This window comes from Notamacropus eugenii, chromosome 1 (genome assembly GCF_028372415.1).
Source record: "Notamacropus eugenii isolate mMacEug1 chromosome 1, mMacEug1.pri_v2, whole genome shotgun sequence".
NCBI lineage: Eukaryota > Metazoa > Chordata > Mammalia > Diprotodontia > Macropodidae > Notamacropus > Notamacropus eugenii.
Window position 1 is genome coordinate 665,823,336 of NC_092872.1, and position 25,179 is coordinate 665,848,514.

Sequence of the window (25,179 nt, forward strand, 5' to 3'; positions counted from 1 at the left end):
AAGCTACCTTTTTTCTCCTTTGAGTTTAATGGCTACATTTCTTGCTCAAAAACCAAAGCCTTAAGTCCAATTCACTATAGAGTTCATAGATTGGATAACAGATCCCCACCCATCTAGCACAGAGTGAATATAAATACTAAATAGTAACTTTCTTTTTTACCCAGGAACCCTGTGAGTCTTGCCCTCCAAGTTTTTTTTTTTTTTATTAAAGGAGTCATCCCTTGAGTATCTACTTAAAGAAGCCTATTCATTGAATGGGTGTATCTCACTCAAAGTGAGAATCTGATAAGACCTTAGCCTAAAATGGCCAGGGCCCCACATTGCATCCTAGGCCAACTCCAGTTATCTTGATGAATATCTGACCCCTGGACCAGATGGCTCTGGAGAAGGGAGGTGACCTTGCACAACCCTCCCTCACTCAAATCAAAGTCAACTGCAAGTCATGACATTATCTTGATGTCATGGTCCTCTTGGAGAACGAAGGACAAACACAACAAGAAGTCCTTGTTCATAAATACTGTATATTGTTTTCCTTGATCTACTTCATTCTGTATCAGTTTCTTTTCTTATTGTGCTCCTCTGAATTCTTCATATTCATCCTTTCTTATGGTACAGAAATATTTCATTACATTCATATACTACAATTTATTAGCCATTCTTCAGTCAATGGCCATTTACTTTGCATCTAGTTGTACCACAATAAATGCTGCCATGACAGAGGGATCTCTAGGTCAATCCTTGCCCTAGAAAGACTGTTCTTTCTCCTTTTCATTAAAATTAAAATGTCAAGTATATCCCTCTACTTTTCCCAGAAAAGCTATCATCTTATGCATCTTTAGAGTTCAGGCCAGACAGCATCCTAAGCACCAACTACTATCTAAAGTCATATATACTTCCCTTCCCTGGTTTCCCCTTAACCAAATTCTCTATTTCTTATACCACTTCAATGAGGACAAATTTTCCTCAACAACTGCTTCTCTACTTTCAAAAGGTAGTTTGAAATGATGGAAAAAGTATTTGACTTTGAGTTAGAAACCTAGATTTTAGTCCAGATTCTGCTGTTGACTAACAAGGAATGACCCTGAGCAAGATATTTGACCTCTGGATTGTTCCTTTAATGCTGTGAGGGGTGAGAATAGGGCAATGAACTAGGCAGCTAGGTGGTGAAGTTAACAGAGTGCTGGCCTTAGAATTCATAAAGACCTGAATTCTGTCCTGCCTCAGCATGTGCCATATAAATCCTGGCTGCTGTGAATTATTATCATTCCCTTTCAACTAGTTCCAAACCTACAGTCCAGAATACAAATGGATTTTTAGTCCTGTCTAAATATTTAGTCCTGTGATTTTCTTCTCCTGAATAGTAGCTAATTAGTGGCTCTCTGTTATTTTCTCCAGGATCAAATTTTAAAAAAAAATTCTGTTATTCAAAGCCCTTCATACTAACCCTATACCTTTCTAGTCTTACACCCTACTCCCTGACATGAAAAAGTGGCACTGGCCTTCTGAGTGTCCTACAAAACAAGACACTCCATCATCTGTTGGTTATCGTGAGCCTCTCCTTCCTCATCTCTGCCTCCTGATTTCCTTCCTTCAATTCCCAGCTAAAACCTTATCTTCTACAGGAAGCCTTTTCCAACCTCCCTTAATTCTAGCACCTTCCCTCTGTTAATTTGCTATTTATCCTGCATATAACTTATTTGTACGTATTCGTTTGCTGTGTCTCCCCCACTAGATTGTGAGGTCCTTGCAGACAGGTAAAATCATTCTTCCCCCTTTTGTATCCCTAGTGCTTAGCACTGAGCCTATCACACAGCAGGTGCTTAATAGATGTTTAGTGACTGCCTGATTCACCTAGTACTTTACCTATGTAATCTCTGTTCACTCTAGTGGTTCTCCAAAGGCATTTAAAAATGCTTTGAATCTATCCTTCCAGAAAGGCTCTTAGTTCTTAAGTCTGGAGTTTCGGATTTCTTATCCCTTCCTCAACATTCTCTGGATGCCCACCCCCAACCCCCCTGCCCATTCCTTCTTCCCCAAGGTCCAAAACCTAAAACAAAACCCTAGCTGATCACTTTATCCTCACTTTAAAATAAGACAACAAGGCAAGCTTTAAGCTTCTGCAGGAACAATCTAGATTTTGGTGACTGTATTTTCCAACATAAGGACATGTGGTCTGACAAAAACTTCATTAAAGTCCACTTCTTAATTTGTTTTCTGCTAGGAAATTTGGGAGATGGATTTGAGCCAATTTAATTTTTGTTAAGTCGTTTTTAGTCCTGTCTCTTTGCGATCCCATCTGGGGTTTTGTTCCTTCTTCAGTTCATTTTACACATGAGGAAACTGAGGCAAACAGGGCTAACTGACTTGTCCAGGGTCACACAATCAGTGAGGCCACCATTAGAACTCAGGAAGATGAGCCCAAACTCTACAGACTGTACCACGTAGCTGCCTCCAATTTGTTTTACAGAAGTTTCTATGGATTATGTTGAGAAGGCAAAGGTAACCCCCTGCAATACCTTTGCCAAGAAAACTCCAAATGGGGTCACAAACAGACGAACTGAAACAACAAAAGAGAGACTGGGAGATCCTTGAGGACAGGGCCTGTCTTCTGCCTCTAGTAGACGTTTAATGGTTACTGAATGGAGAAGACATTTCCTAGCAGACCCAATGATGTCCAAAAAGAAAAATTCCTGATACAGACCCTGACACCAGGAGCCTCTTTCCTTTTAACTTTAATAACATTTTAAAAAATTCTGATTTCCAAATTCTCCCCCTCCTGTCAGCCCTTCCCGCACCCACTGAGATGGCAAACGTGTAGCCACGCAAAACAACCCTACGTGCATGCGAGTACACGCGTGGACATCCCTTTCTTAAACGTTAGAGCGGAGGCAAGCGCGGTTCGAGCTCTAGGATGCCCCAGGGCAAGGGCTTTCCCCCTCCTCCTTGGATCTCAGCACAGGGCCTGGCACCGTAGGTACCAGCTAGCTAGCACGAGCGCTTGGTAAACTCCTGACTGCATAGCGGTGCCCAGGGCTGGCGTTCCCATCCCGCCTCTGCCACCGGCCGCTTGCACGCGCTTAACCTCCCTCAGCCTCAGCGTCCTCACGAGCACAAGGAGGACTTTGACTCCTACCCAGCTGTCCATCAACCACCTCCACGCTCCCGACGCTCACAGTGGGGGGCGAGGGACTGGCACAAGGTCACGGGATGCTCCCTTCAGGGTCACAGCCAGGCTTCTCTTCACCCACGGCGAGCCAGAAACTTGTGGCCGTGGGAGCCTCACAAATAAAAGGGCAGTCACATGATACGGGACTCTCAAAGTTTACCGAACGCTCTCCTAATTACTCTGGGTGGGAGGAAATTTTGTAGAGGAAGGGGAGAGTGAGAAAAGGCTGCCTCCTCCGTGGTCCCCACCGGTCAGGCACGACCGGATTTCCCCGGGTTGGCAGGCCGTCCGGCCCCCAGCAGCCACCTCGAAAGAGCCAACCCCTTCCGACCGTACCATTCACACGCCCGTAAGGGAGAGGGGAGGACGGATCGTAGCTCCGACCAAAAAGAGCCGCGCGACCTACCTCGGTCAGCCAGCAGGAAAAAGGGGGCATGGTCACGGAAGAAAGGACTTCCGAATTCCTCTCCTCTAGTCTCCACCCCATGTTTCGATAGGCTCCCTTCCTCGCCCTCCCAGCGCCCCTCCCCCCGGCTGTGAACCGTTGGTCTCGGCCGCGCCGGCTCGCGTTTGGTCACGTGCTCCTCCTGTCCTCTGCGAACCTGCCGGAGTGAACTACCGGGGGACGGAGACATGGCAGCTCTACTAAGACCCGCTCGCTGGCTCCTCCGTAGGGGGACCGACTTCGCCCCGCTCCTCCCGCTCCCCCTGCGCCACCTCACGGGTAGGGCGGGCCTCCCGCGAGCTGCCGTCGCCACCCTAGCGCGCCCCAGGCCTCTGGCTAGGTGAGTGCGGGGTCAGGTCGTTCTCCCCTGCTGGGTTCCCGTAGTCTCCCACGGGAGAACTCCGTGGCTCGAGCCGAGGGTGAACAGGCCTAGGTTGGTGCCGGCGCATTCTGCCTTCGTGACTCGGCGTGGGGGCGCCTGCCGCCCCGCGGACCTTGGCCGGTGTTGGGCCTCTGCGCCTTCGGGAAGGTCAAACCGCCACATGGTTTCCCTCCGGTGCTGCCTGGCCACGCCCCCTCCTCGCACCGCGCTTCTCCGCGCTCTCCCTCGGCGGATGGACCGGACTGCCCTGGGGGCTCCTTGCCTGCCCGGCGGGACCCGCGCGCCCTCCCGGACGCCCCGGGATGCCAGTCCTCGTGCGGGGCTCTTGTGGCTAAGGGGACTGTGGGAGGACCCGAAGGGGAGGTGGATGGGGGGGAGGGAGCCACTTTTCGGGGCTCCTCCCCTTCTTGGGGCTCACGGCGCCGGGCGCGGAACCACGTGCGTGCGGGCGCCCGAAAGCTTCCGGGAGAGCGCTATCTCTTTAAATCTTTCAGGAAATGCGCCGCACGTGGGTATTGTCGGAGGCGTGAGGTGGGTATTGGGGAGCTCTGCGTCCTGGGAGCGGGGGCCCCCGTGGGAAGGGGTAGTCCTGACTCCAGACTGCAGACCCCGCACGCTGCCTGGCAGTTGAGGACTTTGATCCTATCCGCTTCCCGGGAGGTGTGGGGTTGATACACTTTACGTGGCGTGTGTATATAAAGTTCTGGGGATGCACAAAGAAGCAGAAGAGCGCCCGGTCTAATCTGGTGGAACAGCAAGCAAATCTAAGTACAGACGAGTTATATATGGGATAGATAGGAAATAATTACAAGAGGGAAGGCCCTAGAAGTGAAGGTCTAGAATTAAGACTTGTACTTGGGGATTGTAGTTGGGTGCTTAAAGAAAGCCAGGAAGACAGTAGGCAGAAATAAGGGAGAGCATCCAGGGGGACAGCCAGTATGCAAATAAGTCTTTTCCTGTCTCTTTAGTCTTAGTGCCTCCCTTCTGCTATCTAAAGCTAAATGTTATGTTTTCTCCCTTATTGGTGATCTCCTGAGAACAGGAATGCTTTTGCCCTTCTCAGTTATCCCCATGGCTCACTGGAGGACTTCTCTAGGGGGCAGGAAAACGTCTTTTCAGGTTACCTAACCCATACTAGCTGTATAAACCTGTGCAAATCACTTAGCCTTTCTTTCAGTGTCCCCAAACAACTTTTTTGTTTCAAAGAACGCTTTGGCAGTCTGTGGATCCCTTTGAAGAATAACTTTTTCAATGCATGAAACAAAATAATAAGATTACAAGGAAACCAGTGGTATTGAAATAGTTACTTTTTTTTTTTAAGGAATTATCAGACCCTAGGTTAAGAATTCCTGTTCTGAGAATATAAAGTGCTGATAAACTTACTGATGAGATCAAATCTACACTGGCACAGATTAATATAAGACTAAAAATCCTAGCACTAAGGCTAGATTTGGACCCACATGTTCCTGAAGTCCCATCTCTCTTCTTCTCACTTTACCACACTGCCTCTATAGATGGAATCATATAGAATACACAACAATATTTGTTTTTAAATACATGGAGTCGTTTTTAGTTTTTAAAGAAATCCTTATGTTGAATATTTTTGTCCTTTTTGAGGAATACCCTATGAGACCTTTAAGTGTTTCTTAAAACTTGTGTTTACATTCTTAATATCTATCTCTTTTTCTGTTCAACTTACACAATTATAAGGGAAGGTAAGCAAAGAGATAGGATTAGCATCTCCACTATACCATTAGTTAATTCAGAATTAAAGTGCTCTTCCTCTGTGTTTTCTCTGGTAAAGTTCTTTTTTTAATTTTATTTTTCTTTATTTCATTAAATATTTCCCAGTTACCTCTAAAAAAGCAAATTTAACAGTCTTTTTTGAAAATTTTGAGTTAGAGTTCCCTCCCTCACCCCTTCTCAAGAAGTCAGGCAATATGATTTCAGTTATACATATGAGGACATGCAAAACTTATTTCCATATTAGCCATATTGCAAAAGAAAATGCAGAATAAAACAATAAAAATAAAGAAATTTTAAAAGTATGCTTCATTTTGCATTCACAGTTCATCAGTTCTCTGAAGGTGGATCATTTGTTTCATAGTGGGTCCTTTGAAATTGTCTTGATCAGAGTACTAAATCTTTCACAATTGATTATCCTTACAATATTAGTCCTGCTGTATACAGTATTTTGGTTCTGCTCACATCACTTTGCATGAGTTCGTATAAGTTTTTCTGAAGCCATCCTCCTTGACATTTCTTACACTGCAATAGTATTCCATCATAATCGTATATCAAAACTTGTTTAATCATTACTCAATTAATGGGCATCCCCTCACTTTCCAATTCTTTGTCACTACCAAGTGCTTTTTATAAACAAATAGACCTCTTTCAGCTCTTAAGAGCATAGGATGTAGGACAGAGAAGCATTTATTAACTATGTACTATGGTCAATCTTGTAGTGTAAAACCTTGGGGATAAACATAGGAGCAAGAAAGACAATCCATGCCCTCAAGATGCTTAGCTTCTGATGGGAGGAGACTCCCATATAGAAGAGTGTTGAAAGAGGGAGCTGTAGAGTGCTGCATTTGCATCATGGTGGATGGAATTGGCCTAGATGGCCAGTTTTCTGGGACTTAAGCCAAATAAAGAGGAGTGGCTTCTTAAAGGGAGAGTTCAAGGTTTGCTGGGAGGGAAATAAGGATGATGGACAGAGTGCAAGCAACAAGGTGTGGAGATGGAAATGGACGTGACTATAGAGGTAATCCTCACATGTTACAGATGAAAGAACTGAGAACAAACATGAGTGAGGTAACTTGTCTAAGAATGCATACTGGTCACGTCTGGATTCATCACTAGGTTCTTTTACTTCAAAATCCAGTGCTATTTTCATTGAACCACACCCTAACGTTTTGTGGTAGTATATACCCTTATAATCCCAGCTATAGGGGAGGCTGAGGCTAACAGATCTCTGGAGCAACAGAGTTCTAGGCATTATGCATCACTGTGGTAAGCACCTGGGAATAGGAGGGAGTTAGTTGGCCCTGGCCAGAGATGGAGCAGATCTGGAGTAAGAGCTGGCCCATGAATAGTAGCCCCTGTACTTTCATCCTAAGTGACGTATAGAGAGCATGTCCTAATTTTAAGAAACATGGGATAGAGGACTTGGCCAATGATTTCATAGGTATAGGAAACTCACTTTACCTGTACAGATAGGTTCTTCTCTGCAACTTAGTCTTAGTTATCTAGAGCAGTTGTGTCAGATGCAAATGTAATTAGGAAATATTTGACAAAATAAATAAAATACAATTAAACAAATAACAATACTTATTAAAATTAAGACAGTGTGATGCTGGCAGATTTAGACACCACTGATCTTGGTATCAACCTCAGATAGGTTCCTGATGGCCACATATTGACTTAGAAAACCACAAGTTAATATTAATTTATGTTTTATTGTATTTCTCTTTATTTTGTTAAAGATTTCCCAGTTACGTTTTAATCTGGCTCTGGGTGCACTGGAGAATGGGCCAAAGATTGAACAACTTGTCCAGGGTCTGCAGCCAGTATGGATGAGAATCAGAACTTCAGTCCAGGTCTTCTTGGTTTTTGAGGCAAGCCCTCTATCCATTACATATTCCCTTGCTTTTGGAAGGAAATCTAGTCATTGGAGTGGAAACTGGCAGCTGCTACCAAGCAGGAAAGGCTTAGAGTGCTGCTCTGCAGTAATGATGGACCAAAGCAGCGATGGAGGAGAGGCTCAGCACCAGAAGGTTGATAGGAAGTTGACTGGTTTTTGGCCACTCATAAAACTGTCTTCTATTTTCAGTTTCTACAATACCTGTTTGGTTGAAGTTGTGATCATTTGAAGTATTTCTACATAAAGCTAATTCATAGGGAAATACATATTATTGCAGCCTTTGGCATAACTTGTGTATATGTGTGCCCTGGAGGATTGTGTTTTTCAGCTCAGTTTTTTAAATAACAGGTGATCAGTGCCAGAGGAGTTACAATGTTAGTACTGCTGATGACTCTCAGGATGCATATACTTATTCAGTTCTGTCTGGATTCAGATCTCCAGTCACCTACTGGGCTTCTCAAATTAGATCTCCTGCATATATCTTAAACGCAAACTTAGCATGTGTAAAACTGAACTTATTCTTTCCCTTGTCCTCCCTCGTCCTTGGCACCTTCTACCCCCAAAGCCTCTCCTCTTCCTATCTACCTGGTATTACAGAGAATATCACCATTTCTCCATTCACCCAGGCTTGAAATCTAAGTGTCATCCTCAGCTTCTCACTCTTTAACCCCCCATATCCAGTCAGTGTGTCTCTTCCTCTGACATTGCCACTTCCCTGGTGCAGGCTCTATTACTTTCACACGTGGACTATTGCAGTAGCTTTCTGGAGTTTATATTTGATCTGTTTGTAATGGGGAGGTGAGAACTTCAAGAAGGCTTTTCCCTGCTCTAGCCCATCCTCTACTCAGCTACCAAAGTGAGCTTCCTAACTTGTAGTTCTGGCCACATCACCCTCTTTATAAACCCCAGAAGCTCCCTATTAGCTCCTTTTCCTACCTTTCCAGTTCTTTGCCACAATACACTATGGTTGAGTGACACTGGTCTTCTTACTGTTAGCCTGTCGCCTGACTGGGTCTTTTGATTGGCTGACCCCCAAGACTGGAACTCTCTTCCTGTCTCCTGGCTTCCTTTAAATCCCTGCCAAAATCTCACCTTCTGCTACTAGTCTAATGTTCCAACTTAATGCTAGTGCATTTCCCTCTTGATTATCTGCAGTTTATCCTTTTTCTGTCTTGTTTGAACATAGTTGTTTTCCTTTTGTCTTCCCCATTAGACTGAGCTCTTTGAGAGCAGCAACTGGGTTATTGTTTTTGCCTTACTTTGTTTCCCCACTACTTAGCACTGTGCCTGGCACATAGTAGGTGCTTAATACATTTATGTTGACTAGTAACAAATTTTGTTACTAGCTTGTATAGAGAGTAAATTTCTAAAAATTGGAAGTTGGCCCTTTGGTATTGACTTTTCTAGTCTGTTTTTGCCCTTTAGAAAGTTGTTTGTTTAATTAGGAGAGGTAAAGAAAGATCTAGACTGAATGAACACATGAGTACAGGTTTTGACTTTTTATGACAGTAATAATTGTTTTAGTAACATACTCGTGTGCGACTGTTATGAAGGATTTTTTTTTTTAATGTGCTGCTTATATTCTGCAGTCTTTTCATATTTTGGAAGGTAACAGTTAACAACATGATTCAATCTTATCTAGCTTAATGAATGAAAAAATACTTGGTTTATTATCTGGACCAAATGTTAATTCCAAAATGTATCCTCAGATTTCAGTGCCTATGAGTCAGTCACAGACTTTGTTGGAAGGGCTCTCAAGACCCCGTCCTTCCTTGGACAAGACTGCTCAACAAGTGGTCATCCAGGAGTATTTGAAGATCTTTAAGGATTGTTAAGAAGGCTTTTATTCTGTGGGACCAAAATACTTCTTTTTGTCCCTGGAAATAGCTCCTTTCCACTTCTCAGTTATTCTCTTTGGCCTAGAGCCTTCAGCGATGACTAGGTTATCTTGAGTGCTCTCATCTTCCTTGTGAGGCTTACTTTCCTGCACCTGTTTCAGCGACTTGGTTTTCTTCCTAATGTTTTTTGGATGTCAGAGCAGCACTTGGGCATTCCATCACTCAGTCTTCCTGCTTGACATGCCCATCTCCTTTTCTGATCATGTATGTACTTGAGAGAACAGAATCGTTTTGGAATAGCCATTGGACAATCTCGTAGGGAGTTAGATAATCAGGACTAAATACAGTAGAATGATCCCTGTGTAGCTGTGAGGACCTAGTTGAGGTTAGATAGCATGAAGTTTTAGTGATGCCAACCAATGAAGTTTAGTTTAGGCAATTAAATACCTGTCATGTACCAGGCAGGCATGTTATAGGCTCTAGGCTGCTAAGACAAAAATGAACCAGTCTGCCCCCCAGTGCATGATGGCAGGTGCTGGAGCCCTGCGTTTGAGGAATAGTAACAATGCCAGTTTGACTGGACTGCAGAGCATACCAAGGGAAGATAGCACCAAGACTGGAAAGGTTTATTTATCTGTTTGTATTGGTGGGGTTTTGGAGTTGGTGCAGTAGAGGAGTGAAATGTTAGACCTTCACTTTAGGGGACTATGGAGGATGGAGGATAACAGCTACTTCCATAGTCCATTCGAGGTGATGAAGACCCGATATGGCTGTGTAGGTAGATATGTATGTGAGAAGGGAGATAACATGGAGAGAGAAACAGCAAACTGTAGCAATTGCCTGAAATAGGAGGTTTGAGTGAAGGTATGGGCTTGAAAATGACACCAAAGATGCCATCCAGGGTGACAAGAAGGATGATAGCACCCTTTGTAGAAGCTGACAAGTTTAAATAAGGGTAGGTTTTGACGGAAAGATGATGAGTTATGTTTTGGACGTGTTGAATTTGACATGCCTCAGGACATCCAATTAGAAATGTCTGATTGTTCATGTGTCACTGAGCCCAGGAAGAAGCTAGAAGTGGAACTTGTAGTATTTCTAAGTCATTTGGGAGTAGAACTGAGATCAAGTATATGGCAGGGTGACCCAATTTGGATTACTAGAAGGTTAAAATGAAAGAAAGACAGTGGGGGATTAGAAGAACAGAAAGAACTAGGGGTTCAAAGGCAGAACACCAAGCATTACAATGTCCAACTCTCAGACCACAGCAGAGTGGTCAGGGTAGTGCTGGAAAAGGTGTGCTGCACAAGGAGAATAGTCTGAGATTGAAGTTAACATTGAAGGCAAAGAGCAGATTTGGGAGAAATGAGGAGGGAGACTTGGAGGGACACCTTGCAGAGCTCACCCCTTATAGGTGTGGGGTGGTAGTTTCAGGTGAAATTTAAAAAATCTATGATGTGTTCTAAGGTGTAATCACTTAGGTTATGTAGAAGAAAATAGGTGCTGGGGGAGGGTTAGAGATTAAATAGATAAGGTTGAGAATTAGATTTAGGACTGCAGGAGGTTGGGATTTATAAACTAGAGTACATAGGCAGGAGTTTACATGTGAAGAGGACTTTACATTAGCAACTTAACTGTGAAAACAAGGAAAATAAACTGGAGAGCTAGAGCTAGTACTATGTATTGAAAAAAGGCTTAAACTAGGATTCTGAATCTTGTTCCCAGAATGGGGTCTGAGCAGTAGAGAGAATTTTGTTACCTGCTAATGTTTATTATCTTTTTTGTACAGTAACAAATTAAAAATTACATTTAAATTCAATAGCATGTTTCTTTGTTAAAAGAAAGGAGAAAAAACGAATTCCAGTATGCTAAAGGAAGTTAATTTCAACAGATTAAACTTATTTTGATAGATCTGTGACAATTAATGACAATCTTAGCACATTAATGACAATTTAAAAGATGAAAAGTACTTTCTTACCCACGTCCTATCCTAAATCCTCCATAACAGGTTCGCTCAACATGCTAATGTCTTTCCTCTAGATCTGTCGTATGAGTGGATTTTCTGGTTTCTTGAATAAGTTCCTACCTTGGCCCACTTCTTTTGTAATCATTAACTTTCTGATATTCTTTATGCTGCTCCTGTGCAGTTACAATTGTGTTTAAAGGCATCCCACCTCTAAACAGGGTTCCCAAAGAAGCAATTGAATGCTAAGTGAAATTCAGAGTGAGGTGAGATGGAGGGGATCAGGATGTTTAGCAGGAGACTCGAGGTGCAACAATTAGTGAGTTGAGAAACAGGGTACGTAGATATTGAGAGATCTGCAGTGTGAGAGTTTAATGAAACACCAGTATGGTGACTAGGAGGAGTACTTGATCAGGAGAGAAGGATAACAAGGTTCACAACCTTTTGGGCCAGCATCTGACTGGCCAGTCCCTTCCCTTTCTTGCTAGGAGTTTGGGGATATCAGGGAGAGAGGGGAAATGGAATTTCTCCCTTTTCCTTCTCAAGTAATCCAAAAGTGTCAGCAGGACTAGTATGACTTCTGAGACTTTTCTCCCCCCAAGTTTCTTTAAAGACTCTAAACCTTTTTCCTAAAAGTAGAGAAATACAGATGCCTGAAGTAACACTTTTGTGTGAGGGGCTCTACATTCCCTCTCTAAAATCTCCAACTGACTCTCATGCAGCTTTTGCTTGAAGACCTCCAGTTAGGGGGGAACTCACTGCTTCTAAAGAACCCCATTCTCTTTCAGGGTATCTCTAATTATTTGTTTTATTTATTTTTAGATTTCGACATTCATTTCCACAAAATTTTGAGTTCTAATTTTTTTCCCATCTCTCTCATCCCCCCCACCCCATAACACCTTGCATTCTGATTACCCCTTCCCTCAATGAGCCCTCCCTTCTATCACAACCCACCCTTCCCTTCTATCACACCTCACCCTTCCTTTATCCCCATCTTCTCTCTTTTCTTGTAGGGAAAGATAGATTTCTATACCCCTGTATTTCTTATTTCCCAGTTATATGCAGTAACAATTCTCAACATTTGTTACTACTACTTTGAATTCCAACTTCTCTCCCTTCCTCCCTCCTCACCCATCCCCATTGAGAAGGCAAGCAATTCAGTACAGGCTATATATGTGTTGTTTTGCAAAAGACTTCCATAATAGTTATGTTGTGTAAGACTAACTGTATTTCCCTCCATCATATCCTGTCCCCATTTATTCTGTTCTCTCATTTGACCTGTCCCTCCCCAAAAGTGTTTACTTCTAATTACTCCCTCCTCCCATTTGCCCTCCCTTCTGTTATCCCCCTCACCCACTTGTCCCCTTCTCCCCTACTTTCCTGTAGTGTTAGCTAGATTTTCATACCAAATTTAGTGAGCATGTTATTCCCTCCTTAAGCCAAATGTGAAGAGGGTAAGCTTCACTTTTCCCCTCTCACCTCCTCCCTTTTCTCCTCCATTGAAAAAGATTTTTCTTATCTCTTTTAAGTGATAATTTTCCCCATTCCATTTCTCCCTTTCTTCTCCCAATATATTCCTCTCTCTCCCCTTAATTTTATTTTTTATAGATACCATCCCTTCTGATTCAGCTCAACCTGGGGGGTGTGTGTGTGTGTGTGTGTGTGTGTGTGTGTGTGTGTGTGTGTGTGTGTGTGTGTGTGTGTGTGTGTGTGTGTGTGTGTGTATGATCCCTCTAACCTGCCCAAATACTGAGGAAAGTCTCAAGAGTTACAAATCTTATCTCTCCATATAGCAATGTTTCAGCTTTAGAAAGTTCAGCTTTAGAAAATCCTTTATGATATCTCTTTCCTGTTTACCTTTTCATGCTTCTCTTGATTCTTGTGTTTGAAAGTCAAATTTTCTATTCAGCTCTGGCCTTTTCATCAAGAATGCTTGAAAGTCCTCTATCATTGAATGACCATTTTTTCCCCTGAAGTATTATACTCAGTTTTGCTGGGTAGATGATTCTTGGTTTTAATCCCAGTTCCTTTGACTTCTGGAATATCCTATTCCAAGCCCTTCGATTCCTTAATGTTGAAGCTGCCAGATCCTGTGTTATCCTGATTGTTTTTTCATAATACTCAAATTATTTCTTTCTGGCTGCTTGCAATATTTTCTCCTTGACCTTGGAACTCTGAAATTTGGCCACAGTATTCCTAGGAGTTTCTCTTTTTGGGTCTCTTTCAGGAGATTATCAGTGGATTCTTTCAATATTTATTTTGCCCTCTGGTTCTAGAATATCAGGGCAGTTTTCCTTGATAATTTCATGAAAGATATTGTCTAGGCTCTTTTTTTGATCATGGCTTTCAGGTATTCTCATAATTCTTATATTGTCTCTCCTGGATCTATTTTCTAAGTCAGTTGTTTTTCAAGTGAGATATTTCACATTATCTTCTATTTTTTCATTCCTTTGGTTTTGTTTTTTAACTTCTTGGTTTATCATATAGTCATTAGCTTCCCTGAACTCTGCTCTCGTTTTTAAAGAACTGTTTTCTTCAGTGAACTTTTTTCCATTTGGCTAATTCTGCTTTTTAAAGCCTTCTTCTCATTGGCTTTTTGGACCTCTTTTTTTCCAGTTGAGTTAGCCTATTTTTAAAGGTGTAATTTTCCTCAGCATTTTTTTGGTTCTCCTTTAGCAAGCTGTTGACTCGCTTTTCAAGCTCTTCCATGGCCTAAACCCATTGCATATTCATTTTGGAGGTACTGGATGCAGAAGCCTTGACTACCTCTGACCGCATGCTGTGTTCTTCCTGATCCGAAAGCATGGAAGGAAATACCTGTTCACCAAGAACGGAACCTTCTATGGTCTTATTTTTTTTCCCTTTTTTGGGCATTTTCCTAGCCATTTACTTGACTTCTGAATTCTTTGTCAAGAGGAGGGTCCTAGTGCTCCTCTTCCCCACAAGACCATGCTCAGGGCTGAGGCTGAGATCAATTGCTTTAGACCAGGGCCTAAAGACCAAGTGCTTCACAAATGGACATGCCCTACTGCCCCAGCCACCTGGTGCCAGTGCTAGGGTCCCTTCTTGCCTAGTTGGAAAAGCCCTTTTACTGACTTTTGAAGTTTTCTTCAGCACTTGTGGATTGAGGGACCTAAAACCCTCCTTGCTGGGAATTCTGCCCCAGAGGCCTGCTCTGGTCCTGATCTTCCTGGTGCCATGCGGCGAGGGCTGGGCTCTGCTCAGTGTCCCATGGGATAAACCTTTCCTCTCTGCCTTCCAGGTTACCTTTGGCTGGAAATCTCTTTCATTGTCGTTCTGTGGCTTCTGCTTCTCTAGAATTTGTTGACAGTCATTTTTTGCAGGTATTTTATGGGCTGTGGGGGAGGAGCTAGCGTATGTGGGTCTTTCTGCTCCGCCATCTTGGCTTTGCCTCCTGTCTAATTGTTCAGATGTCTCTGATGACAGACCATTCAGTTTCATTTACCTTTTGTTAGATTTTTTTTTTTTAAATATGTCTCCTTGTAACTTCTCCATTGTTCCTGGTTCTACCCTCTAATTTCAAGCAGTACAGGTCTAAGCAAGTGATCTTGTCCCTACCAAGGCTTCTCTTTTGTAGGCTAAACTTTCCCAGTTACTTCAGCTCATCCTTATCTCTCTTGGTCTAGAGGTATCACTCACCAGCTTAGTCATCTTCCTTTGGGTAATCTAACTTATCCACATTTTTCCTCAGATGTTCCTCATTGAAAATAATACTTCAGATGTACTGTGATAAAGGTAGAGGAATCTTGTGGTCTAAGATTGTTGTTGTTGACTCATTGAGCTTACAGTAAAATATGAAGTTCTTTTTCAGGCAAACTGCTCTGTTAGTAGGCTCCAGACCAGACTGCTTCCCATCTCATCGAGCTGTCTACCCAGGCCACCTTGCCATCACTCATCCCTCTCCTACACCTAGAAACAAATGGATCCTGTAGACTTCTTTGCTTCACAGAGGATTATGCCACTTGTTTGTTATAGCTTCTTTTATTCTGAGAAAGCTTAGTCCTTTAAAATATCCTTGTAGTTCTCAATACCCCTGTGAGGTCAGGGAGTACTATATATTACTTTCATTGTTGTATTTGAGAAAAATGAATCATGGGTATTTTAGCTTGGTGAAACCTAGTTGAGCTATTTATAGCTTAATGGAATTCACCTTTTTAACCTCTAACCAAATTTTATGGACCTCCTTTATTTTTCCCTTGAAGTTATTAAGTATTTTGTCATCAAAGCTTCTATAAACAATTTTTGCATCTTTTTCTTTTTTTTTTGACTTTTGTAAGTCTCAAGGTCATAGCAGTATCTTTTGGCCCTGGGCACTTTTCTGGATACCACATTACATAACTTGAGGACCCCATATGATTCTTTTATCATCGCTTTGGCTTGTGCTTGAGAGGTTGACCTAGTTGCTGTACTCTTAAGAGAAATACTATTGAAATGCAGCTTTACAAAGAATATTTAACCCTGAGTGCATACTCAGGAAGGCTTATAGAGCCGCTTTCTGGAAAACCTATAATAGTTAACATGACTTTCATTTACCATATGGAGACAGGTTTCTTGACTGATTTTAGTGAAAACTGGATCCTCTTTGTGCCACAGTTAAGTTTCCCTTTTTAATCGTAGCTGACATTTATATAGCACTTTACAATCTGTGGTGCACTTTACATGCAGTACTTCGTTAGATCCTCATAACTCTAGCCTTATTAGGGATATGATTATCTCCATTAGACCGTTAAATGTGTGTCTCAGAGAATTGAAAACCTGCCCATTGTTACAAAGCTAGTATCAGAATTGGGATTCAAGCTCTGCTCTAATTTCTTAAGACTTTTGCAATGAACACATAGGATGTTTTGTTATGTTTTAATTGGAAAATAACATTAATTTGCATTTGTAAAGTCAAGTAAAGAGGCTTACCCATCCTATTTTTTCCATTGCATGAATTCTACTAAGTTTCTTTTTAATCAGAGACATTACTTTATTCAGCTCAATGGAGATGAATATCTGATTACATATCATCTTTGACCTTAGGTTCTTTCAGGTGTCTGAGAACATCAGTTTGCCACATACCTATAGAAGTAAAGCATCTTTTAAAAAAATCTTTTTAAAGTTTTGTTAAATATTTCCCAATTACATTAAAAAATTTCAACATCCATTTTGAAAAATTTTGAGTTTAAAATTCTAACCTTTCAGAAGGCAAGCAGTATGATATTGATTATACATATGAAATTATGCAAAATATTTCCATCAAAATAAAGACACATGCGTGTGCACATACATGAACAATAATGAAAAAATGTGCTTCAGTCTGTACTCACAGTTCTTCAGTTCTCTCTGGAGGTAGATGGCATTTTTCCTCATGGGTCCTTTGGAGTTGTCTTGGATCATTCTCTTGATCAGAGTGGCTAAGTCTTACACAGATAATCATTACAATATTGTTATTATTGTTCTCCCGGTTCTGCTCACTTCACTTGCATCAGTTCACCAAGTCTTCCCAGGTTTTTTAGAAACCATCCTCTGTCATTTTTTACAAAACAGCAGTAGTTCATCACTGTTGCATAGTACATCTTGTTCAGCCACTCCTCCATTGATGGTCATCCCCTCAGTTTCCATTTCTTTGCCACCACAAAAAGAGCTGCTATAAATATTTTTGTACCGGTAGGTCCTTTTTCTTTTCTTTGAAATACAGACCTAGTAGTAGTATTGTTCAGTCAAAGGACACATGCACAGTTTTATAGCCCTTTGGCTATAGTTCTTAATTATTCTCCAGGATGGTTGTACCAGTTTACAACTCGAACAACAGTGCATTAGTGTCCCTATTTTTAAAGGAAAGTTTCTTGAAAGTCTCATAGGAATAGAATATTAGCTCCTTGAGGACAAGAAGTCTTTGCTTATTTTTGTCTTTGTAGTCCCTTCTCCTAGTGTGGTACCTGGCACATAGCACCTGGCACATAGCAGACACCCAGTAATTGTTTAATTTAACCTGTTATCAGAAGTGGTGAGTGTATTGATGCTTTAAAAGCATGTGTCAAAATGTACCATCTTTACAAATATTGTTAATGTTTTTCCATACAAATTGTAAGCTTATAGAGTTTGTCCCCTTGTAAAGGGGCATTGGAGAGGAGTTCAGATGAGACTATGTATTTGCTCTGTGTGAACAATTCACATTTATACAGTACTTGAAAAGCATTTTCTTCACAACTGTCCAGTGAGTAACAAGCATTATTATCCTCATTTTTACCAGTGAGAAAACAGGACTGTGAGAGGCTAAGTGACTTGCACACATTTCAGGCAGTATTTAAAACCAGGTCTTTTGACTGCTTCATCTACTGACCACCCTGCTTCTTACTGTGTTATTCTGGGACAGAAGATGACTAAGACTCCAGTTCCTCTTGCCAAGAAATTTATTTGGTAGTAGATACAAGATAGGTTCTTAGTAAGACTAGTACCCAGTGGAAATGTGCTGCATGTGTAAGAAAGGTACAAATGAAGAGGATTGGAGGTGTCTAAGAGATTTGGAGATTATTTATGACTTGAGAGAAAGACTAGGAAATTGGGGAAAACTTCATGAAAGAGATGATACTGGAGTTGTCTCTTAAAAGGTTGGATTCTGTATATGTAAGGGAGTATGATTAGAGAATAAACCCCAGGAAGAGGGTGTGGTGTGGCAAGTGGACAGAAACAGGAAGCTACTAGAAGACTTCAAGGATGATGAATAATTTGGTTTATTGAGAGCATAGTATCTCTTAAAGCTAATGGATGAGATAAGGCTGAAAAGAGATTGGAGCCAGATTATGTAAGGCAAAGATTGCCTCAAAGGCAGGCATTTAAATTTTTTTGAGCAAGAGAAAGAGATGAACCAATTTAGGCATTAGAAAAATTACTCTGGAGGCAACTTACGGAGTTATTGGAGCAAAGCAGTAATAGTAGGGATACTTGTTAGAAGGCTGTTTTAATAGGCCAGGTGACAGATGATTAGGGTCCAAATTAGTGCTGGCAATGGAAATGAAAAGGTGTACAGTTGTGAAAACATTGTAGAGTGTGAATTGCCATCACTTGGCAACTGATTGGGTCAGGAAAAGACAAAGATGACTGAATTTGTGAAGTGTGCAGGGTCAGTAATGGTGCCGTAACTAAAATAGGAAAGTTAAGGACAGATGTCAAGGTGGGAAGGGGGTGGGGGAATGACTTTGTTTTGGGGATAGCCTTTAAGATATTTGAAATATATATCATAAATGAAATGAGATAAACATGCAGAGTAAGAAAAGTATCTGCTGTTTTGTCAAACAAATCTGTACATGGGGGTCCCTTTGGGCCACATACTGACTTAGAAAACTTCATATTTACATAATCTGTGTTCATTGTATTTTTATACCCAAAATATTTCCCAGTTACATTTTAATTTGGTTCTAGTTAGCATCTTTGGGTGTAGAGCACAAATGTCCTAGATGTGGAATCAGAAGACCTGGGTTTGAGTTCTTGGTTTGCCATTCATGGGACTTTCCCCACTCCTGGCCCCAGTTTCTTTCTACTGTAAAATGAAGAGGCCAAGCTAAAAAATCATAAGATTCTATGTTTAGAGCTGGAGGAGACCTCAGAAGCTTTATCTAGTCTAGCCTCCAAATAGTATAGAAAAGAAACTGAGGCCTCGGAATAGTGAATGACTTGATCAAGAGTGACCCCAAATCCTGACTTACTTCAGAGCAAGTACTCTTTGGATTGTTGCTTTAAACTCCTTGCCTTCTTACGCATTTAGGAAACAGAAGTTAAAGGGAAAATATTATGGTGTAGAAATAAAAAGCAACGATAAAACTACTTAAAAGTAAAATTCCTTCTCAGTTTACCATTTCAGAAACTAGAATCTCATCCCTACACTCCTTTTCCCTCTGCAGCCCAGAGTTGGGTCCATTCTCTATTCTCGATCACACAGGAGTGTGTGTGTTGGTCCTTCATTGCTGAAGAAGACCATGCCATCAGAGAAATGGTGGCATGACTTGCACTTGACTTTGTTCTGAGTGAGCGAGGGCTGTGCAGGTCACCAGCCTCACTTCTCCTCCAGAGAGAGCCATCTGAATCCAGGGACCAGATATTCATCAGGATGACCGGAGATGACCCAGGATGACACAGTTGGGGTTAAGTGACTTGCCCAAGGTCACACAGCTAGTGAGTGTCAAGTGTCTGGAGTGAGATTTGACCTCAGGTCCTCCTGACTCCTGCACTGGTGCTCTATCCACTGCACCACCTAGCTGCCTACGCAGGAGAATAGGGAAGATACAGAGATCCCAGGTGTTCTTAGCAGTATGTGCATAGAATGTTTATGTGCATAGGATGTTGCTGTGTTTTTCCTTCCTGTATAGCTATGTATAATACTTTCATTTGTCCTTGTGTATACATTCTACATATATTCTATATTCTACAGCTGTTAAGATGATGAATTATTTTAGAGGTGCTTTATGTATTAGGAAATATCTTTGTTTTAAAGAATTTTTGTATTTTGGTTTTCCTAAAGCTTATTACTACAATCTAAATGAATAGAATCTTGAATAATTTTTTGGGGAGGGTCCCTTAGGCTGGGTGAAATTGTCTCATTTTTAGTACACAAAAAAGGAATCAAAGAAAAATGTACAATTAGCAATTTTAAAAACCTGAATAACCCTGAAACACAATGCGTAGTTATTAGTTTTGTTTATAAAATGATTTGTTAATCTGTGCTCAGGATAAGTTGGAAGTTAAAGGCTAAAATTTGGCACCTGTACTCTGAAGAAGCAGAGAGGCAGACAAACTATCACAGATTCCTATTAGAGGAGTAAAAGTTTTTGGCACACTTCAGATGTTCATGAGCTAAGAAAAACTTGGGTATTGAGAGATAGTGAATGGCTTTTGACTCACTGAGGAATAAGAAACTTGGGCAAACGCAGTTTTTCACAATCACTCGAGTTGTCCAATAAATATTAATAAGCCCTCCTGGGTGTATTTTCTCACTTTTGCCTTTTTAAAAAAGCTGTTACAAATTAAATGTCTTTTAGACCAGTTCATTTGAACCAGTTGCATTGGAACACTTTGGACACATAAGTAAATTTTATGGTTTAAATACTCCTTTAAAACTTTATTGTTGTATTTCTTATTTTGGTGGGCTGAAAAAGACTAACTAGATATCTGGCTAATCTTTGATTTGGATGTTAGCTAATCAATGTTTTTTATTTAACAGATCACTTATCAATGATGCCAGTTTGTATTCAACTGTGGCTCAGAAAAAGAGTGTTCATCAAGAAGAATCTGTTTCCACATACAAAAAACAGATAGACCAGTTTGATTGGGCATTGACAAGGCTAGATAATTCCGTCCGAAGAACTGGCCGTATCACTAAAACCCTTCTACAGGACATTTTTCATGAGATATGCAGATCAGGTAATAAGAATTTTTGTTCCCTAAGTTGACTTTTGCCATAGGTAGTTCTTTTTGGAAAAGCTTATTGTAATGCAAATAATTTGGCATTTTGAATTTCCTCTTCAAATTCCTTAGATATTTGTAACATGTATAAAAAATATTTTGGCATCAATTGGATTTTTTCCTATTGGACTAGAATTTGTAATAAAGTCCAGTAAATAAATTGTTTTGGAAAATACTAATGTCATATACTTAACACACTTTTTATGATATCAGGTTGTGGTTTTGTTTTTAAGAAGCCATTTCCGGTTTATTTGAAGTTAACTCTCTGAATTCCTCAAGTTACAAGCTCAGCAGAAATAAGCATGTAAATGTAGTTTTTGTTAATGTTTCAACAAGTATTTATTAAGTACATTTATTAAATATGTGCAAGGCACAGTGCTGAGTGCTTCATTGGATCCTCATGATAACCCTGGGAGAGAAGCATTATTACTGTCCTTATTGTTCCTAAGGCAGACAGAGGTAAGTGACTTGTCTAGGGTTATTACCCAGCCCATAAGTATCTGAGGCCAGATTTGAACTCTCATCTTCCTTAGTCAAGTCCAGGCACTCTATCCATTGTGCTATCTAGCTACCTCCTTATATTGTGAATTTGTTTGGATGAAAATAGCTGTATTATTTCCTGTGGTTTTAAAAATTTTTTTCTAAATTTATTATTAATATCTCTTGGTTTTATGTCATCCACATTTTTTAATAACTCCCTTCCTCATCTACAGAAAAATCCCTTATGACAAAGAATTTAAAAAGAGGGAGAAACAGTTCAGCAAAAATAACCAGAGTATATGTAATACTATACAAATAAGGGAAGAACATATTATTTTTCACCTCTTCTCAAGGCCAATCTTTGTCATTAAAACTGTGTTTTGTTGTTTTGAAAGAAATCAGATGATTTTCTAAGTGGAGAATTTTTACACTTCATCCAGTCCAGCAAGCATTTATTTATTATATTTTCCACAGTTACATGTTAAAAGAAAAACTTTTTAGCATTTAAGGTTTTTTGTTTTTTGCTTTTTTAAAGTTTTGAGTTAGTTTATATCCCTTCCTTTCCTCCATCTTCCCTGAGATGATAAGCAATCAGATATAGGTTATACATGTACAATCATGTAAAACATTTTCATGTTAGTCATTTTGTGCAAGAAGACGGAAATAAAAAAATACAGTGAAAATAGCATGCTTCAGTCTGTATTCAGACAAAATCAGTTTTTTTCTTTGAAGGCTGATGATATACTTTATCATTATTCTTTTGGGATTGTCTTGGATCATCGTATTGCTGAGAAGAACTAAGTCATTGGTATTGCCATATATAGCGTTCTCCTGGTTCTGCTCATGTCACTTTGTATCAGTTCATGTAAGTCCTTCCAGATTTTCTGAAATCATCCTGCTTGTCATTTCTTATGGCATAATAATATTCCATTACAATCATATACCACAGCTTGTTTAGTCATTCCCCAGTTGATGGAGATTTCAAATTCCAATTCTTAGCCACTATAAATATTTTTGTACAAGTAGGTCCTTCCCCCTACCCCCCCTTTTTTTGATGTCTTTAAGATATAGACCTAGCAGTGTTATTACTAGATCAGAGAGCATGCACAGTTTTATAGCCCTTTGGGCATAGTTCCAAATTGCTTTCTGGAATCATTGGATCAGTTCACAGCTTCAGCAGTGTGTTGACATCCCAATTTTCCACATCTACTTCAGCATTTGTCATTTTCCTTTTTTGTTGTATTAGCCAATCTGATAAGTGTGAAGTGGTACCTCAGAGTTGTTTTAATTTGTATTTCTTTAATCAGTAGTGATTTAGAGCATTTTTTTCTTATGACTGTAAGATAGCTTTGATTTCTTTGTGTGAAAGGACTTTTTTATGAAAGATACTTACAACAATCATTATTAAATGCCTACTCTGTTATTGGAGATACCTGTCAAACAGCTTGTTAAGTGTATTGGACCTCAGGAGAGAGACCAAGATTAGATATATACGTCTAGGTACCATGGGACCATTGGATGATGATGAACTTACTGAGGAAGGGTATAGAAGAGAAGAGAAGCCAGGAGAAACTCTTCAGATCTCCTAAGAGGCACCTAAAGTTGGAGAGTAGGTCATGAATGATTTGTGTTATAGAGTAGACCAAGAAGGATAATGGCCCAAGACAGGAGAAGAGGGTAAGGACATTTATGGAATATCTTCTACTTCTAGAGCAGGTGTGTTAGATGCTGGATGACATGAGAGATTTACATGAGAGCCAAGGAAGAGAGGATGCATGACAAATTGCTATACAGAATGACATCTATGAACCCTAGTACCTTAGTGGCTTAGAATTTGCATTTATAGAACAAGATTATCTCCTAAGATAAGAACACTTATCCATATCGTAGGATTTATTCTACAAAGGATACCAAAGGAGAAAGCACCTATAGTAGATATCCTATAATTGGGCTCTACGTAGAAAATTCTTCGTATTTTTTTAAAACAGATCTACCTAAAGGTGACTTTTGTCTTTATTAGAAAGTTATGTATGTAATTTAGGGATTAAAGAGAAATCAGTTCCTTAAATCTGCAAGTATATACTTTTAATCTCATATTTGTGTACTCCTTGTTACTTGCTTTTACTTAAGTTCTTCTGGAAGAAAAAGTTCCCTTTTTTCTTCCAGACTTTACTGGGCTTTTATTTACCTATAAAAAAATCTATTTTCTAACCATTTGGACTATATGGAAACTGGCCACACTGTAAAACTTTAAGTGAAGGTCATGGAGATGTAAAATAGCTAGAGTTAATATAGTGCTTTCAGGTTTACAAAGTGCTGATTCTCACAACAGAAACAGAGGCTGAGGATGGTTAATAATTTTATTGATGTGAGCTTTCCTGACTCCAGCCCCAGGATTCTGTGCCTCCTCTAGCTGCCTGGGAACCAGGATGAAAGGGAAGGTTACAGAACATGACACATGTTAGAAGATCCTAAATTGCTGTGTAGCTTGGTTAATTTAAGTTCTGCTTGTGCTGATTGTGATAGCTCTTTCTTAAGGAAAGTCAGAAGCACTGAAAATGGGATTTCCTATGTTTTTATTGGAGGCACAGTTTCAAAGTCCTAGACTATAATGGAAATAGGGAATCTTTTTTTTTTAATGAAATAGTAAAAAATTAAAAGTAACTATCTGTGACATTTAGCAAAGAACTTTATGCGGTATATTTTTGCTTTTTGACATCACCATAACATTAACGAAAAATTTCATGGACCAGAAGATTTGTGGGAATTTTCAAGTTCATGGGTAAAATTTTGTTTTTTTTTTTGAATTGATATAGTAATTGAACATTTTTTTTCTATCACTATTTTATTAATTTTGTTAAACTTAACATTTATTACAGGAAATCCAAGTAGTAACCTGGCTTTGCTTTTGCTGCGTAGCTGTGGGTCTCTCTTACCTGAACTAAAACCTTCAGAACGAACAGAATTTGTCCACAGGATATGGGACAAACTACAGCAGTTGGGTATGATTATTTTATTGTATAATTCACACATGGAATCTTATAGGTATTGTAATGCATTTTTTTCCTTTTCTTTGGCTTAAAGAAGGTGATTCATTAAACGTGACATACTTATTTAGATTTTATGACAGGATGTTCAGTTCACAGTTATCTGAATCTTACTTTTCATTTAGGGAGTTATAGTGACATCTAGGGGCATTCATAGTAAAATGGAAAGAAAATTAGATATTGAATCACTTTTGCATCATATTGCCTATCACTTCTGAATATGAAATAAACTTTTTCACTTGATGAGTGAAACTACTTCCTGGAAACATTAGGTTTTGGAATAACCTGGACAAATATGAATGTATTATAATTTGGAGAAATTATTTTCAGAGAATTATAATTTTCTGAAATTAGGACTAGCACTGTACAGTACTGTAGTAAGTAAGTAAGAGAACTTTATCCTTCAGACATGTTGAAAAATTAACTCAGTGGGGCCTGTTCAGCTTCTGTATAATTCTAAAGTGATAAATATTTGGGACTTTTGAGGTTTCTAGGGGAGTGGGTCTCAACCATCTTTGAATATGAGAAGAACTCTTTAAATTGCAAAGAAATTTCAGACCTCCCACAAGACAGTAGTTGTACTATTAATATCCATTGATTGAGGAAATTCACAGTGATAAAAAACTACTAGGAACTCAGCAACATGTTTACATGAATTTGCGTTTTATTTTTCACGATAACATCTAATATTTGAAAAATGGTTCTAGCTACATGTGTGTTAGGCATTTATAGTATAATCACAAATTCTCATATGAA

General features: G+C 40.0%; 1 protein-coding gene across 4 annotated transcripts in view; it reads left to right on the forward strand.

Annotated features, from left to right (window-relative positions):
• The first annotated feature begins 3,799 nt into the window (after nucleotides 1–3,799).
• The window catches only part of LRPPRC (leucine rich pentatricopeptide repeat containing), a 111,635-nt gene continuing 90,255 nt past the window's right edge, over nucleotides 3,800–25,179 (forward strand). For 2 of the 4 annotated variants that reach the window (XM_072635739.1, XM_072635740.1), the window contains exons 1-3: nucleotides 3,800–3,951; nucleotides 20,655–20,854; nucleotides 24,256–24,378. In XM_072635739.1, coding sequence (XP_072491840.1) covers nucleotides 3,800–3,951; nucleotides 20,655–20,854; nucleotides 24,256–24,378 — 475 coding nt within the window. Of the gene's footprint in view, nucleotides 3,952–4,153; nucleotides 4,525–19,343; nucleotides 19,610–20,654; nucleotides 20,855–24,255; nucleotides 24,379–25,179 lie in introns of those variants that run through there. The other 2 variants (XM_072635738.1, XM_072635741.1) reach the window with 2 other exon arrangements.